Consider the following 19248-nt stretch of genomic DNA (forward strand, 5'->3'; position numbering starts at 1 on the left):
GCATCAATGCTACTAAAGAAGTCCATTATGTTCGATTGTGCCACAGTGTATCCATCTCTGTATAAAGTTCTCCTGGTTCTGCTCCTTTCACTCTGCATCAATTCCTGGAGGTTGTTCCAGTTCACATGGTATTCCTCCAGTTCATTATTCCTTATAGCACAATAGTATTGCATCACCAACACATACCACAATTTGTTTAGCCATTCCCCAATCGAAGGACATCCCCTTATTTTCCAATTCTTTCTCAACCACAAAGAGCGTGGCTATAAATATATTTGTACAAGCATTTTTCCCTGTTATCTCTCTGGGGTACAAACCAGCAGTGGGTATGGCTGGGTCAAAGGGCAGCCCTTTTAAAGCCCTTTGGGCATAGTTCCAAATTCCCATCCAGAATGGTTGGATCAATTCACAACTCCACCAGCAATGCATTAATGTCCCAATTTTGCCAAATCACCTCCAATGTTTATTATTTTCCTTTGCTGTCATATTAGCCAATCTGCTAGGTGTGAAGTGGTACCTGAGAGTTTTTTTATTTGCATTTCTCTAATTATAAGAGATTTAGAATACTTTTTCATGTGCTTATTGATAGTTTTAATTTCTTTATCTGAAAATTGCGTATTTATGTCCCTTGCCCAAATTATCAATTGGGGAATGGCTTGTTTTTTTTTAGACAACTGATTTAGCTCCTTATTAAGATTTTTTTCCCAATTTGTTGCTTCCCTTATAATTTTGGTGGCATTGTTTTTGTTTATACAAAACCTTTTTAATTTAATGTAATCAAAATCATTTATTTTACATTTTTAAATTTTTTCTAACTCTTGCTTGGTTTTGAAATCTTTCCTTTCCCAAAGATCTGACAGGTATACTATTCTGTGTTCATCTAATTTACTTATAATTAACTTCTTTATATTCAAGTCATTCACCCATTCTGAATTTATTTTGTTGTAGGGTATGCGATGTTGATCTATACCTAATCTCTCCAATACTGTTTTCCAATTTTCCCCCACAATTTTTGTCAAATAGTGGATTTTTTCCCCAAAAGCTGGGATCTTTGGGTTTATCATACATTCTCTTGCTGAGGTCACTTACCCAAGTTTGTTCCACTGATCCTCCCTTCAGTCTCTTAACCAGTACCATATTGTTTTGATTACTACTGCTTTATAGTACAGTTTAAGATCTGGTACTGCTAGGATCCCCCTCCCCCCTGCCACATTCTTTTCATTATTTCCCTTGAGATTCTTGGTCTTTTGCTCTTTCAAATAAACTTTGTTATACTTTCTTCTAATTCAATAAAAAAATTTTTTGGTAGTTTGATAGGTATGGCACTATTGAATAAGTGTATTAATTTGGGTGGGATTGTCATTTTTTTATGTTAGCTCATCCTACCCATGAGCAATTAGTTTTTTTTAAATTGTGTGGAAAGTATTTTTTAGTTGTTTTCATATAATTCCTGTGTTTGTTTTGGAAAGTAGATTCCTAAGTATTTTATATTGTCTAGTGTGATTTTATTTATTTTTTTTAAACCCTTACCTTCGGTCTTGGGGTCAATACTGTGTATTGACTCCAAGGCAGAAGAGTGGTAAGGGTAGGCAATGGGGATCAAGTGACTTGCCCAGGATCACACAGCTGAGAAGTGTCTGAGGCCAGATTTGAAAATTTGAAGATTTGAACCTAGGACCTCCCGTCTCTAGGCCTGGCTCTCATTCCACTGAGCTACCCAGCTGCTCCCTCTAGTGTGATTTTAAATGGAATTTCTCTTGCTAACTCTTGCTGCCGAGATGTGTTGGAAATATATAGAAATGCTGATGATTTATGTGGATTCATTTTGTATCCTGCAATTTTGCTAAAGTTGTCGATTATTTCCATTAGCTTTTTGGTTGATTCTCTAGGACTCTTTAAGTAAACCATCATATCATCTGCAAAGAATGATAGCTTGATCTCCTAATTACCTATTTTAATACCTTAAATTTCTTTTTCTTCTCTAATTGCTACTGCTAATGTTTCTAGTACCATGTTGAAATAATAGAGGTGATAATGGGCATCCTGGTTTCACTCTTGATCTTTTTGGGAAGGCTTCTAATTTATCCCCATTGCAGATGATGTTTGCTGATGGTTTTAAATATATATTCAAAATTATTATTCAAAAAGAATTTCATCCATTCATGAACTGCAAAAATAGGAAAGGAAGGGTTGCTACCAAATACATTTTATGATACAGAGCAGTAATACAAAAATCTATATGAGATGATCAGAGCAAGAATATAAAGGCTAATTTCTAATGAATATAGCATACATTTAAAGTAAAATATTAGCAAAGCAGTTACAAATCCAAATCACTAATAACTAAAGAAATGCAAATTAAAACAACTCTGAGGTCCTATTGCTCACCTATCAGATTGGCAAACATGACAGGAAAACTAAATTGTCAAGAAAAATATACAATGGCATCCAAGTTTCTATTATACCAGGAATATTAGGTTGGTTCAATAGTTTTTTATATATAATTTTATTTTTTAGAAAAAAATTTTTCCATGGTTACATGATTCATGTTCTTACTCTCTTCCCCCAACAACTCCCCCCTACCAGAGCCGACGCTCATTTCCACTGGTTTCTTCATGTGTCATCAATCAAGACCTATTTCCATATTATTGATAATTGTACTAGGGTGGTTGTTTAGAGTTTACTTCCCAAATCATGTCCTCATCAACCCATGTGTTCAAGCAGTTGCTTTTCTTCTGTGTTTCCACTTCTGTAGTTCCTCTGAATGTGGATAGCATTCTTTTCCATAAGTCCCTCAGAGTTTTCCTGGATCATTGCATTACTGCTAGTATAGAAGTCCATTGCATTCTATTTTACCACAGTGTATCCATCTATGTGTACAATTTTCTTCTGGCTCTGCTCCTTTCACTCTGCATCAATTCCTGGAGGTCATTCCAGTTCACATGGAATTCCTCTAGTTTATTATTCCTTTGAGCACAATAGTATTCCATCACCAGCAGATACCACAATTTCTTCAGCCATTCCCCAATTGACTGGTTGGTTCAATATTAAGAAAATATAAATAACTTAGACTGTGTTGATAAACCCTCCTCCCTGCTCCAAAAAAAAAAAAATCACATGATTATGTAGATGCAAGGAAGGTTCTTGAAAAAATACACCACCAGTGCCTGTTAAAATCCCCAAAAAGCATTGGAACAGACTTTTCCTTAATATGATACTATCTAAATCCATGACCCAGATATATAATAAAGATGAATCAGAGGCATTTCCTGGAAGATTAAGGGTAAAACAAGGATGTCTATTAACACCATTTTGTTTTGAAACAAGTCCAAAGCATTTTATATGTGACAGAACTAAATAATTTGAGAAATATTAATTGCTCATATTTGAATTCTGCTAGCCAATCTCATAAAAATATCAGAACTACCTCAATCAGTTTCCTAATCAATGTCATACTAATCAAACTATTAAACAGTCTTTTTTTAGGGAAAAAAATAACTATTATCTGAAAAAACAAAAGGTCAGGAATCTCAGGAATAATCATTTTTTTAAAGTAAGGAATGAAGAATAGTCTCATATCAGACTACTGCAAAGGAAGTCAACATCATAACGATTTAATACTGGTATGAAAAGTCAGTCTGTGGAACAGATTTTGTAAGCAACAAAGAGAAACATGAAGAAATAAACTCAGAGATCTCAAACACAATTCAACAAAATCTTCTGAGAACATTGGAAATCATCTGACAAATTAAATATGGATCTACATATACAATACCATATACTACAACACTCTAAAATGCATATGTGAGGGGCAACTAGGTGCTTCAGTGAATAGAGAGCCAGACCTACAGATAGGAGATCCTAGGTTCAAAACCAGCCTTATACCTCCTAGTAGGTATATGATCCTTGGATAAGTTACTTAAACACAATTGCCTATCCTTTAATACTCTTCTGCCTTAGAGCTGATACTTGGTATTGATTCTAAGACAGAAAGTTAGGGTTTTTAAAAAATAGGTACACGATGCAGATATAAAAGGTCCACATACATTATAGAAAAATAAGATCAATATTAGAAATAGCTTTCACTATCCTAAATAATGGAAGAATTTCATGACTAAACAGAGTATCACAGAAGATAAATTAGACAGTTTTGATGAAAATGTACAAATTTTTGCAACAGTAAATTGTAGCTAAAATTAGAAGCGAAACGATTAAGTTGGGGAAAAATTTTGCAGCAAATGTATCTGATAATGGTCTGATATCCAATATATTTATTTTAATCAGTAAGAACAAGCCATTTCCCAGTTGACAAAGGATTTTTAAAAAGTTGCCAACTGGAAATTTTTAAAGGAAGAAATACAGTCTTCCATTGACTATATTAAATAAATTGTCCAAATCACTAATAACTAGAGAAATGCAAATTAAAACAACTCTGAGGTTCTACTGCACATATATCAGATTAACTGATGACAGGGAAGCTAAATTAGCAGTAGTTGAAGGAATTTGGAAGAATAAACTTGTTGATTCTTGTTGGTAGCAGTATAAATTGGTCTAATCATTTGGAAAATAATTTGCAACTATATCAAAAATGACTGATATATTCATTATTCCAGGGAGAACTAAGAGAAAGGAAAGGGGCTCAGACATAGAAGAATGTTCCTCATAGTAGCTCTTATTATAGCAAAAAAAAACTGGAAAATCCAAGTGTCACATGATTTTGGAATGCCCTTACAAGATGTATATGAATATGTTAGAGTATATTTTCTCAATATCCAGAGACTAAAGGGGTAGTTTCAGACACTTTAAAAGCTATATTCAATGCAAGGACTGAACCAGATTCCCTAGGACTAATGTGGAAACAAAGTAATCCTGACATAGAAGTGATAGACTCAAAAAGTAGAATGAGACAGATTTTTCTAGCTGTTCAAAATGCTGCCACCCTAAATGCCTAATTTCTCTTTCATTTGTACAAAATCTTTATGAAAGTCCTCAATACTTGAATCAAAGACCTCCTAAAGCAAAGTATTGATTAGGAAAAATGAGTTTTGCCAAAGCTATATTCAGCAATGGATCACATCTTTACCATTTACTATATGACTCAAAGTGTTAGAAAATATGATTCCACTATAATTACTGTTTTTTGGTAATTTTCTTTGAGTTTTTGTTTCACTAAACCAAAATACTGCTTTAAATGTTTATATTATTTGTTTTGCTTGATTTATGTATATTCACTAAAACAATTTTGATTTATTTTTCATTTGAGAGTGAGAAGAGAGATGGGAAACCCAAGAAAAGGGAGCTGTTAAAGTATTTTTAAAATGTACTGAAGAGAATAGAAGGAAACAAAAACAAGATGAATAGCTTTAAAAAATATATGTTGAATTTATTATATAACTATCTGATATCCCATACTGCTTTATATAGAGAAACACTTATTTTACTTGAGGTTTGTTAATTTCAGTAGAAAAAAATTGAAAAGTATTTGACTCTGAAAACTCCAAAGTAGACAATAAGATGGTACCAGCACTGGTTATAATTCATCAGAAGTATACTTGATATAAATCTATTGCTGCCATGAAAAGACCAAAGAAGCCAAGAAATCACCTTAGCAAATGTTTGACTTACTTGCCAAGTAGAGGGAGATGGTGGCCATAAGTAACACTTATTTAGAATATAAATTCATTTGTAAAATTCTTTTGCAAAAGAATTTTGAATGATTATGAGCAGAACATCTCATAAAATAGAAATAAGCAAGAGGAATTAAAGCCAGCTTAAAGAAAACTAACCAAGAGATCTAATTAAATGAAGTCAACCCAAAGACATATAAGGACAAAAATGGAAGTAGGTCAAGAAAGAAAAGAAAAATGGGAAAACATCTGCAAAGATTATTATAAGAAATGTTTTCACTATTACGGACAGTGTAGCTACCATACTTGTACTCACAATATCACAATCTCAGATATGCTTATAGAGGAGATAGAATTGGCACGAAAGGGAATAAAAAATGGGAGAAACTACCAAATTGGACCAAATGTGTATAGGGAAAATCTGCTACAGGTGTCACAATTGTGAGGGCAGTAAGAGATCAATGTATACAGTACCTGAATGGATGGAAGATGGCAAAGTCAGAGGAAAAAATATCTTGAACCATATCACTTCTTCAAAAAGGCAACTGAGGGGGCAGCTCAGTGGTAGGTGACAGGAGATTCCTGGGTTCAAATCTTGCCTCAGACTCTTCTTAGCTGTGTGACCCTGGGCAAATCACTTAACCCCCATTGCCTAGCCTTTACTGGTCTTCTGCCTTAGAACCAATACACAGAATTGATTCCAAGACAAAAGGTAAGGATTTAAAAAAAAAAAAAAAAAAAGGCAAGTGAGAAAGTATCAACTGCCATCATATATGCCTAGTCCTCATTTGTACAAAATCTTTATGAAAGACCTCAACACATGAATCAAGGACATTCTCAGTGGAAGTATTAGTAAGGAATAAATAGATTTTCCAAAGCTACATTCAGCAGTGGACCACATTTTCACTGTTTACCATTAGACTCAAAGTTGTAGAGAATATTACATTCCACTATAATTGGTTTGTTGATTATATTTTAAAGCTTTTATTTTAGTAGAGCAAAATGCCGCCTTAATGCTTTTATCCAAAGTGGCTCCTATTTTTTGCATGTAAGCATCAAAAATCATTCAAAATTCTTTGAAAGGTAAACAATAGGAATAATCCTGTTTAATGATTCTCTGATCATAGATAACTGGCAATTCTTAAAAGAAGGAGACACATTTGCCCAAAATGTTTGAAGAGAGATTCGCTGTCCATAGTGGCATCTTTTATATGCTCTTATTTATGGATGACATTGTATAAATTTCATCAAGCCCTGGATCATTACAAAGAGAACTTGGATAACCAGGCAGAAGAGATTTGCCTGAACATTCAGAGAGTAGGGTGGGAAAAGTGGATAAAGAATGTCCTTTGCCTAGATTGCAATATGCATTTAGATGGGCAACCTCCAGAGATTGCCCTTTAGTATCGGCATGAAGTGGATGAGTTGAGGACAGGGATTGAAGAGGACACCAGCCTAGATTCAAGAATTTGCAAAATCCCTTTAATGACTAATAAAATTTATTTTTTTTTAAACCCTTAACTTCTGTGTATTGGCTCTTAGGTGGAAGAGTGGTAAGGGTGGGCAATGGGGGTCAAGTGACTTGCCTGGGGTCACACAGCTGGGAAGTGTCTGAAGCCAGATTTGAACCTAGGACCTCCCGTCTCTAGGCCTGACTCTCAACCCACTGAGCTACCCAGCTGCCCCTGACTAATAAGTTTTAGATGGAAACAAAGGCCCGTTTTTGTTTTTTGTTTTTTTTTAAACCTGTACCTTCTTAAAATCAACACTGTGCATTGCTTTTAAAACAGAAGAGTGGTAAGGGCTAGGCAGTAGAGATTTAGTGACTTGCCCAGGGGGACACAGCTAGAAAGTGGCTGGAACCCATTTTTTTTTTTTTTATATTAATGGTCTATCTACTGGCAGTGAGGTGGCTTAGTGGATAGAGTAATGGACCTGGAGCCAAGGAGACTTCATCTACATGAGTTCAAATCCAACCTCAGACACTCACTTGCTATCTTAAGTGGAAAAGTCGCTTAACCCAGCTTGTCTCAATTTCCTTATCTGTAAAATGAAGTGGAGAAGGGAATGGCAAACCACTATAGTATCTTTGCCAAGAAAACCCTAATGGGAGTCACAAAGAATTGGACATGACTGAAGACAACTGAACAACAACTGTGATTCTATCTACCAAGGGCAATAGATGGCAGTGGGATATAGAATAACAATGGTCTTCAAAGAATTAAAAATGAATATCTTACTGAGGTCGTTGGAGAGGAATGTGGTGGTTATGAGCTCCTATGAAGAAGTTAATTAAAAAAAAACAGGAATAAATGATGCCAAGGAAATTGTGATAGGAAGAGAAAATGGTCTGACTACATTGCTAGAATGAGGAATAACAAACAGCCATAGTATGTCCTTGTGTGTCAGGAGAAAGAAACAGACTTCCAACATGAGGAGTGAACCTCCTGTGGCATACTTATGAAAGAGCATGGACAAGCATGGTGTACAGTCAGTGGCTTGTGACCCATATCAAGGAGTAAAGAAGTTTAAAGCCAGTACAAATAACGGATAAGTATAAGAATTGTATTCTTCTAATCAAAGACAAATAAGATGTTAAACATCATCTAAATGATATCAATCACCATGCATGTACTGAGAACAAAGGATGTTCAGACACTAGGGATTTAAAGACAAAAATTCTATTCTGAATTTTTTTGAAAATCTAAACAAAATAAAGTTCTTAACAAAACTTATATTAGAGAGGGAGATAACATGTACAAATGTTAGCATATACAGAACAAATAAATGGAAACAATAAATGGAATTAAACATAAGGCAGTGAGAGATGGCAAGTCACCAGGATTCTCATTCTTTTTTTCTTCTTTGCAAAATATCATTTACATGGAGGCTACAGTTTCTCACTCTTACTGAGTCTTTAGAGCAAAGAACAGAGTAACTCTTCAGATGAGTTCTATGCCTCTTATTTCTAGCAGTGAGAAGTGCCATTCACTTGGAGTGGGAGATTGTTTTATTCATCCTTTGTTTTTTAAAAGGATCATCGGGAAATATGAGTTGGATTTAAGTGAGACACAGTTGCACAAAGTTATCAGCCTCACTCTCCCTTCCAGCATCATCCAGGTCCAGTGGCGAGACAAAAGTGACTGGTGATGGCCTGAGATGCAGGATGACCTTGGACTCTTCAGTGTCTGCCCTCTATGCTCTCTACACAAGCACTTGCTTTAGTTGCCTTCATGGCTGTTGGAAGAAAATGGAACATGGCTGTTCTCATCCACCCATTCCAGTGAGGAAAGTCTTTCCATACTTGGGAATTATAGGCATGCTCATAACTCACAGACAGATTTGAGGCTTAACATGATTTAGCGCCCATCTGCTGGGACAGTTTGAGCAGGGTATGGCCGCTGCACATGCCACAGCCACAGCCACGACTGAGAGTTGAATGAAATGTAGACACCAAAGGTGATTGAGCAGCCCTGAAAAGGACTCAACAAGTTCTCACACTGTAGGTGGTAGTCCTCCATGAAAACCTTATGCACCCCCTAATGGGAGATACCGGATAAGAAGGAAACTATTTACTGGCTCCTTCCTCTTGCTGTTCTCCCATAGTGTTTTATAGGACCAAGAAAGCATTTTTCATTGAAATGGGGACAAAGCTAGTTACACTCTTTATATCACAAGGTTGTTAGGAGAAAACATCTTGGAAATGTCAAGGTATTATAGAAGAACATGAGTTATATCTCCATTGATTTCTTGTTCAGATGACTTCTGGTATAGAGATAAACCTGGGTTCTTGAGAACTGTGTCAACAAAGCACAAATTCTGGGGCTCTTTCAAGCCAGAAAGACTTCAAATACACGTTCTGTGATTGGGTTATTTTGCTAAGGACTGGTCTTTGTAAGTTCAGTGAGGCCATTTGCTGGATTGACTTCCTATTAAAATTTCCTTTTCTTTTTTCCTAGCTCTTGGACGGCTCCCTGACAAGTCAGAGGGGCTGCAGTCTGGTTTTGTTACTTTACAAATAATTATATTTTTTTCATTCTGGAAATTTTGAATTTAGTAATGACAGATTCTGCCCTAAAAAGGAAGCAGGATTTTTTCTGCCATTTTCTCAAAATAGATAAAATCTTAGGTGAATGTGAATTTTATAATGTTAACTCTAGAAAGACCCTTAGAGATCATGTAGCCCCAAGGGATTAATATTATCTCACAGGCTGTTGGGGGTCTGATAAAGCCTTTATGAAGAATATTTTAATAGCTATATTCATATTTATTTCAAGGCACAAAGTTTAAAAAGCAGTCCCTTTTGTTATATTAAATTTTTTTATTTTTATTTTTTTACAAGTTGAACTTATAGATCCTTTTAAAAAATATTTTTCCATGTTTACATGATTCATTTTATTTCTCTCCTCTCTTCCATCCTCACTCCTGGATCCAACAAGCACTTCTACTGGGTTATACAAATGTTATCACTTATATCTATTTCCATATTATTCATTTTTGCAATAGAACAATCTTTTAAAACCAAAATCCCCAATCATATATCCATATAAACAAATGACAAGTCATTTGTTTTCCTTCTGTGTTTATATCCCCATAGTTCTTTCTCTTGATGTGGATAGCGTTTTTCCTCATAAATTCCTTGAGATTGTCTTGGGAAGTCCATTACATTGGATTGTTCCACAGTGTATCACTTTCTGTGTATAATGTTCTCTTGGTTCTGCTTATTTCACTCTGCATCAATTCCTATAGGTTCTAACAGTTCATACAGAAATCCTATGAAGAATATTTTAAAATGCATAAAATAAAACACATAGGATTACAAAGGAAGTCAATTATATTAAAATACAATTACCAATTTTTTTTTTAAAGTCCACAGGCCTCCAGAAGCCCTGATTGAGCCCTATCAAAGTTAACTAAGTGGAATATTGGCTAAAGCGCTAGCTTGGAATTAGGAAGACCTGAGCTCAAATACTGCCTCTTCCACTTTCTGGATAAGTGATCTTGGACAACTCAGGTCCCTTTTCCTTGGCCTCTTTTATCTTCCAAAAGGAAAGGGGTGTTTTTGAGAATAAGATAGTATGTGTTCAGGACACTTTACAAGCTTTAAAGTATTACGTAAATATAGTAAATGTTATCCATAGTATTGTTGAACAAACTAAGGCATGGAGGTGAAGTTATCTGTCCATGATTATATGGTCCATGTTTGATTTGAGCCATCATTCAGGCTCCTGACTCCCATTTCACTCTACCAGTATACCTCTTATAATTTAAAAAAAACAACAAAAACCAATAGATTCAAGTTTGCTTCAACAAATATGAAGTTCCTGGTATGTGCAAGGCACTGTACCAATTCAAAAACCAAACCATCCCCACCCTCAAGGACCTTATATTTTATTAGATTGGGTGTGTGTGTAGGTGGTACACACAGTAGTGTCAGGTGGAGGGGCATTTGCCAATGAGATGAGATAGAATAAGCATTTCCTCCCCCCAAAACCCTTACCTTCTTAGTATGGATAATAAGTATCCGTTCCAACACAGAAGAGCAATAAGGGCTAGGCAATGGGGATTAAGCAACTTGCCCAGGGTCACACAGATAGGAAGTATCTGAGGCCAAGTTTGAACCCAGGACCTCCCATCTCTAGACCTACCTCTGTCTGCTAAGCCTCTCAGCTGCCCCGAAAATAAGCATTTGTTAAGCACCCCCTATGTGCTAGACACTCAGCTAAGTGCTTTATAAATGCCATTTGATCCCCTGGTGGAGAAAGGGAACCAGGAGCGATTTAGAAAGGGGCCACAAGTTCTTTGAGGCAAATCTGAGAAGGAATCTGAAATAACAATGTTTGGGCAGAGGACTTGAAGATGGGCTAGTTGTCAAGGCGTCAGGGCTGCCTTAATGGCGAAGCCATCTTGTCACGAAGTTCTTTATTTCAGGCACCGGGGAGGCCTCCAGAGGGATCTGCCTTTATAGTGAGCACTTCTGACAGAGGAACAGTGTTCTTGGAAAAGTTGCTGGGTACCCTCTGAGCACACCTCAGTCTCTTCAGACAGCCGACTGAGTTAGAGTCTGCAAATCAGGAACATCTTAACACATCAGAAACAAACTTAAGATATTCAGACAATAGGCAGTGTGGGACAGCCAGCTGCAATTCAAAAATGGATTCAATTTAGAAAATTGCTAGAAAGAAAGTGCCCCAAAAGAATTGGACCTCTCCAAAGGTAATGAATAGCTTCAGAATATTATTGTAAATGGCCCCATCTTATCCAATCTTCATCATCACTGGATACAAGATTCTATTGACAGCCTACTCTTTCAATCAGTTGAACAGTATTGCTGAGCCTCCATGTTGGTTGTACTGCTGTTTCTCCAAAAGTGAAGGCCAGGGTCTTTGCTGAGTCATGAGACTAAGAAATAACTCAGGAGATAGCCTGTAAGAACAGTTCTGCCAAGTTGATTCTAGCCCTAAAAAGTCCTAGAAAATCCATCTGTTGGAAGATTGTGTGGTGGTGTTACTTTGCACTATTTATCAGTAGCCCATGATGCTGTATTCCTTTATATTGTGCAAAGTTCTTTCCTCAAAACAAGTCCATGAGATCAGGTTTGTGTAATAGGTAGCTGAAGATGAAGTTGAGTGCTTTACCCTGTCACATAAATAATAAACATTTAAGCATATTTAGGATAAATATATTTATATTATAAATTATTGTTTGTATTATTATAAATTAAAATATATATAAATATTTAAATAGGAATTTGAATGCAGATCTTCTGAGGCATAGTTCTTCATATCCTTTCCACCATACTCCAGTTCTTCTCAAGAGCTAGTAATGAAATAATTGACTTAGTCATGATGATTTCCAGCCCAAATCTTTATGAATTATATATTTTCAACTTGCCCAACAATTATCAAAAATAAATAGTTCATCTTCTTAACATGGCAAAAAAGAATAATAGAAACATTTAGTGTTGCCTTCTTGGCAGTGTTGATAGGTCAAGTCTAAGGGGTCTGGCTTTTATATGCCTAATAGTCATATGCAAAGAGGTTGATTAATAAATAGATCATTGTCAAACCAGATGGCAGCCTCTCATGATATATACCAACGGGTCTTATCCTAAGACTTTTCTGTTTAACCTTTTTTCCCCTTTTATCACTGATTTGGAAAGACATGGAATGGGGGCAGCTAGGTGGCATTTCCTAGCTATGTGACTCTGGGCAAGTCACTTAACCCTTATTGCCTAACCCTTACTGCTCTTCTTCCTTGGAATCCATACTTAGTACTAATTCTACAATGGAAGATAAAGGTTTTAAAAAATAAAAAAGACATGGAAAATATGCTTTATCAGATTTTTTGAATGACATAAGTTGGAAGGAATAGCTAGTTGAATGAAAGAATCAGAATTGTAGGATCTGAAAGATATACCCAAGCTAACAAGATACAATCTCACAAAGATAAGAAGAATCTCATACCTATTGAAAAGTCAATTACAGAAGTTCAAGGTGGAAAGAGGTAATGATGGCTTAACAATTATTGTTGTTCCATCACGTCCAATTCTTTGTGATCCCATTTGAGGTTTTCTTGGCAAAGATACTGGAGTAGTTTGCCATTTCCTTCTCTAGTTCATTTTACAGATGAGGAAATGGAGGCAAAAAAGGTTAAGTGACTTATTCAGGCACACAGCCAGCAAGTCTTCCTGACTCCAGGCCTGGCCCTCTGTCCACTGCTCCACCTAGCTGCCCTGGCTTTACAGCAGTTGATAGTATAGTTGACTACAGACTCGACATGAGCCACCATCATGACATGGACTAAGATGGCACTAATAAAATCACAGAGACCCAAACTGGCAGCTCGGTGGTATAGTAAATAGCAAGCAAACCTGGCATCTAACTTTCATCTGACCTTGTCTTACTAGCTGTGTACAAGTCACTTAGCCTTGTTGTCCTCAGTTTCCTCATCTGGAAAATGAGTTGGAAAAGGAATGGCAAAACACCAGTATCCTTGCCACAAAAAAAAACAAAAAAAAAACACCCATAAGGAGGTCACAAAGTGTCAGGACACAGCCGTAAAAGGACTGAACAACCTCGGTGACAGACCCAGACAAGGGAGAGATAACCTGCTAGGTTTTGCCCTACGTGGACTCTGTCTAGACTTTTAGAGGCAAGCTGGTGGCTCGCTAGATAGAGCACTGAGCCTGGATTTAGAAAGGCTAGAGTGTAAAACCTGCCACTGACACTTACCGGCTGTGTAACAACAGACAAATCACATCATCTTCATCTCCGTCTGCTTCCGTTTCCTCCATTGCCAAATGGGGATGATGATAGCTTCTGTCTGGCACATGGCAGGTACTATAGAAATGCTTTTTTCCTTCTCTGGATTGTGTTCACTTGACACCATGTTTTAGGAAAGACACTGACGAAAGGGAACATTCGGAGAGAGTTGACCAAGATTTAGAGGAATCATGAGGAATGAGGGAGGAGAAAAGAAGACTTAGAAGATATGCAATGACTATTTAAACATTTCAATTACATGTCTTGTGGAAGAGAGTTTTAGGCTCATGCTCTGTCATTCTAGGGATCGGAACAAATGAAATTTAGTCATGGTACATGCCAACTTATTTTAGAAATAAACTTTAACAATGAAGAGCGACAAAAATAGGTGAGAAACTGAGTTCCCCATCCCCGGAAATGTAGAAGCAGAAGCTACATGACACCTCACAGATCTTTTAAGAGAAATAGCACGATGTCATGGAAGGAGCCCTAGGAGAAGCTTCTTAACTCTAAATCTTAATATCCTCTTATGGACAATTACATTATCTTTTAGGCTTAAAGTGCAATATAGGGGCAGCGCTAGGTAGCACTGTGGATAGAGCGCCAGGCACAGAGTTGGGAAGACCTGGATTGAATCTGGCCCCAAACACATCCTAGCTGTGTGATTGTGGCCAAGTCACTTAACCCTTAGTGCCTAACCCTTCCTGCTCTTCTGTCTAAGAACTGATTTGATCATAAGGGGGCAGCTAAGTGGATAGAAAGCCAGACCTGGGGACAAGAGGTCCTGGGTTCAATTTTGACCTCACATACTTCCTACCTGTGTGACCCTGGGCAAGTCACTTAACCCCAGTTCCCTATCCCTTACCTGTCTTCTGCCTTGGAACCAATATTTAGTACTGATTCTAAGACAGAAGGTAAGAATTTAAGGGGAAAACAAACAAACAAAAGAGAATTGATACAAAAGGTTAAAAAAATAAAGTGCACTGAGAATATCTGCTTTTGTCGGTTTTGGAGGGTTTTGTTGCTGTTATTTTAACAGTGCCATTTCCTTTATCAAATATTTCCTTTAGTTCACGTCTCAAGTCAAGACTTTGGGGAAGACCCCGAAGGCAATAGCTAGGGCCTACATGAAAAACCCATTCAGGAGCCAGCAACTCAGGAAGAGCAGAAGAGTAGCGTGGACATAATTCACCATTCAGGTCTCAGAGAGGGGAGGGAACTCTTTGGATTGTTTTTCCCTTTAACATTTTAGTACTCAGTAGATAAGAGTGCCAGGTCTAGTCAGGAAGACTCTCCTTCCTTATTTCAAAACTGGCCTCAGACACTTCTTAGTTGTAGGACCCTGAGCAAGTCCATTAACCCTATTTGCCTTAGTATTCTCCTCTGCAAAACGAGCTGGAGAAGGAAATGATAAACTACTCTTATATCTACCAAGAAAATCCCAAACGAGTCACAGAGAGCGGGACACAACTGAAAATGACTGAACAGCAAGAACAACAGCTCAAATGCACTACAGTTCCGTGATTTTGTTTGTGTGGATAGTCTCTCCCCCTGATTCGGGTCACAATTCCTCTATCTTCATAAATAGAAAATATTAGTTGCTGTGGTGGAAAAAAAATGCCATTGCCCTGTAGTCAGACTGATGACAGACCTCTCCAGATTCAGCAGCCTGGCCTTTGGATGCCAGACATACTGTATAGTCTGCAGCCAGAGTCATTCTCAAGACCGTTCCAGCTTAGCGCACAATCTGCCAGGGTTGTGGTCCATTGGCGTAGCATTTAAAACCAGCATTACCTCCATGCCACATTGGAGCATCTGAGCAAGATTAGAGGGTCTCATTATTAAGAATACCAAAATCGCCCCTCCTTGCAAATCTTAATGCCAGGTAGTAATACCAAAGTCAAGAGTGTTGGCTTTGCAGAAACAAATCATCTGTTTGTTTTTTTAATGGAGGCCATCAGAATATATGTGTGTGTTTGAATATTCACTGTGAGGATTCGTAACGAAAAACAGACAGTCTGAAAAAACTTGGGCTGGGGGGGAAGGCCAAAGACTGTTCCTAATAAAAGAGATTGATATAGTTGCTTTATTTTTTTTCCTTTTTAAATTACTAATGCCATGTTTCTTTTAGTGATTGAAAAATTGTATTGACCTCTTTTAAAAAAAAATCACATTTTGATCCAGTTATATTTAATGGAAGCATTAGTCAAGTGACATATTTTTTAAGTTTGATCATTTCAGGCCGTTATTTATTGGAAAATAAATCTGAGTATGTACCAGGGTGGAGAAATAATAGAGAAACATTAATGGAAGGGAGGATAGAATGGAAAGAGTGGGAAATGGAAAATGCATATGTAAGGTACTAAGTGGTCAAAGGCTTTCCAGTAATTTAAATGAGCATCTCATGGCTCTTCTGTTCTTTCTGGATTTTACTTAAAGCAAACACTATTCAAAGCAACCAACTTTCATGATCAGAACCATAGAATTCAGACATATGTTTTTGACATGGTCAGTTTGTTTTGCTTGACTTTGTATTTGTTACAAATGTTTATTTTTTTTCTCCCCCCCCCCCTCCCCATTGTGGGGAAGGGAGGAGAGGATTTTTGTTAATAAAAATAACAATAAATTGAACTGAAAAAAGAAAGGAACCACAGGATTCTATCCCTGAAGGAACCTTAGATATTATCTAATCCAAATCCCTTATTACATAGAAGAAGAAACTGAGGCCTAGGTAAGTATGTATTGACTTGCTTCAGGTCTCACCGTTGGGCCAATGATTGACACAGAACCAAGAATCAAGGTCCATTGATCCCTCATCTAGTGATTTATACCTGGCTCTGCTATTTGCTCACTTTGTAACCTTGAGCAAATTATTTCATATCTCTTGAGTCTTTTTCCTTGTTTGTAAAATGAAGCGATCCTTAGACTACTTTATCTCATAAAGTTGTGAGGATCCGTTTAGGTCATGTAAAGTGCTATAGAACTTTGAACAATTGTTATTATCATTACTGTTGCTACTACTCAGGTACTAAATTGTACAGAATCATCAGAATGTGTCATCCTTTTTTTGAAAACATGACCCCACTCACTTTTTACTTAGAAAAAGATTTATCCTAGGAAAAAAGTCAGTGATGGTTCTAAACTTTAGTGCAAACATTCCAAAGGAGCCTTGTATGAAAAAGGATGTGATCATTTTAATGGATCTGTGATTCATTGAATGCCCCAACTCCCTCCAGTGTTATAGACCACCTGCTTATTCTGTGAGTCCCTTGTTGATGTCTTCCCATAAATCTTGCCCAAGATCTTCACCCAGAATTCTATGTATGTTTATGACAGCCCTTCTCATGTTCACATTTATGTTTGGGACAGAATTGTACAACAGTAACACAAATGGTCTTTCCCCTGAATTGTTTTAATTTTATGGAATTTTGTTCTTCTTTATGTTTCAGATCGTCCGTGGATTTGGAATATCCCCTATACTAAGGCACCAGACACACATGGAAATATGTGGGTCCCATCATGAAATACTTAAGGCAGCCTGAAGAAGGGAAATCAGATAGACCCTGAGCCCATAGACTGGATTCTTTCTTATTCTCAAGTATACAATTATATTTAGAATGTCCACAGGAAAAAATAATAACCTTATGGAAAAAATATTGAACAAAACAGTTAAAAATATATGTTCAAGGAATTAAAGGTGACTTTTCCTGATTGTATTATTACTAAAACTTATTTTAACTGATTTTGGTATGCATACATTTTGAATTGAGGCTATCAGAGAAAAATGCTCAAAGAAATTGGGTTTTACATTAGCCTCAATCTTTTCTAGATTCAAACTTGTCTCAGCAAATTTGAATCCAAAGTTGTTCGTGTTTCTGTATTATGTTCCCACCATCCACTGTGAAAGATGCTGTTTGTGCCATTGAAACTCTGAAAGAATAAATAAATGATAATTTAGTTAAATTGTTTCTGCCAAGTACATTTTATCATCTTAAATTCTCCAGGGATTGCCTCAAATGTTGCTGCAAATATTGGTGGAATTCACTGCTCCATAATGTGACTTTGTTATTATTGTTAAAACCAGTCTCCTCATTTAAGGCACTTATAATAACTGGTCATCACCATAGGCAGCTGGCCTCCTTATTATACTTTTTGTTCTGTAGCCCATCATACTCACACTCAAGCTTTAGCATTTCCCTATTTTTGCCTATTAGGTTCCCATTTGGGAACAGATTATATGTTGGTTCTAGAGGGATCTCCAGATTGTAAACTAAGTCATCTCATCTCTCATTTGCCTAAAGTTCTCGATAGAGAGGATCATTATATGGTTTTAGAGCCAGAACGATGGCTTTGTGGATATTTAGGTCAGTTCCTTTTTGGTAAATAGTGCAATAGATTAGATAGAGATGGATATTTGCATGTATGTATATTTACATGAATACATTTTTATTTATAATTTTTGTCTTTGTGTCCTCTTTATTTTTTAATATATTCCCCTCCCCTACCCAATGGACCAAATCTTATATCAAAAACAAAAAAGGAAGCCAAAAAAAAAAAGATAAGTTGACAAAACCAGCCAACACATCATTGGTCAAATCTGATAGTATGAGTATTTTCTGTACTCACAGTTTCCCCTTGCCAGAAAGAATGGAGAAAGGTACATTTTTTTCTTTTCAGAATAAATGAGTTGTCATAATTAAGCAGAATTCAGTTAAACCTTTTTGTTCTTTCCTTTTTTTTTCTATTATATATATTATTTTCCTGCCAACCGCTTCATTTTGCTGAAGAAATCAAGGCCTTGAGAGGGGAAACATGATAACTTGTGAGAGGGCCCCATTTGAAGTAAGATGCAGAGTCAGGATTTGAACCCACACTGTCTGATTCCTAATCTAATACTTATCACTAATGCCATGTTGCCTCTTTGAGTATCTCATTGTTACCAGGAAGCTGTTATGATTTTATCCCTTATTCGTGTTCTGGTCTTAAGGAAGCTGATAGGCGGTCCATTGCCGTCTCTTATAATGGGCCTCCATAATCTTGAAAACTTCAGATCTGTCTTTAATCTTTCCTCAGAGGACTTATTTCCCAGCTTTTTAAATGCATTTGCTTTTCTTCTTTTAATTCTCAAAGAGTCCATAGCTTTCAAGTTGTGCTTCCGGGAATCCAGCCAGGGAGCTCGTTGTGCAAAATACAAATTATATTAAATGTTGTTATATTAAATATTAATTTATATTTAAAATATTTTAATAATATACCTAAGGTAAATTGAGGAGGCACTTCAGGAAAAAAAACAAATTGGCAGTTATGTGTATCTTGTTCTATCTTCCTAAAAAGACTTAACTGAATTCCACAAAATG

General features: G+C 36.6%; 1 protein-coding gene across 1 annotated transcript in view; it reads left to right on the forward strand.

Moving 5' to 3' along the window:
* TDP1 (tyrosyl-DNA phosphodiesterase 1) overlaps window positions 1-17854 on the forward strand; it is a 164491-nt gene extending 146637 nt beyond the window's left edge. Inside the window, exon 16 of the mRNA XM_044664999.1 lies at window positions 17341-17854. Within this exon, the coding sequence (XP_044520934.1) occupies window positions 17341-17414 (74 nt within the window). The 3' untranslated portion in view covers window positions 17415-17854. The remainder of the gene's footprint in view (window positions 1-17340) is intronic.
* The last annotated feature ends 1394 nt before the right edge of the window (window positions 17855-19248 follow it).

This window comes from Gracilinanus agilis, chromosome 2, assembly GCF_016433145.1.
Source record: "Gracilinanus agilis isolate LMUSP501 chromosome 2, AgileGrace, whole genome shotgun sequence".
Classification (NCBI taxonomy): Eukaryota; Metazoa; Chordata; class Mammalia; order Didelphimorphia; family Didelphidae; genus Gracilinanus; species Gracilinanus agilis.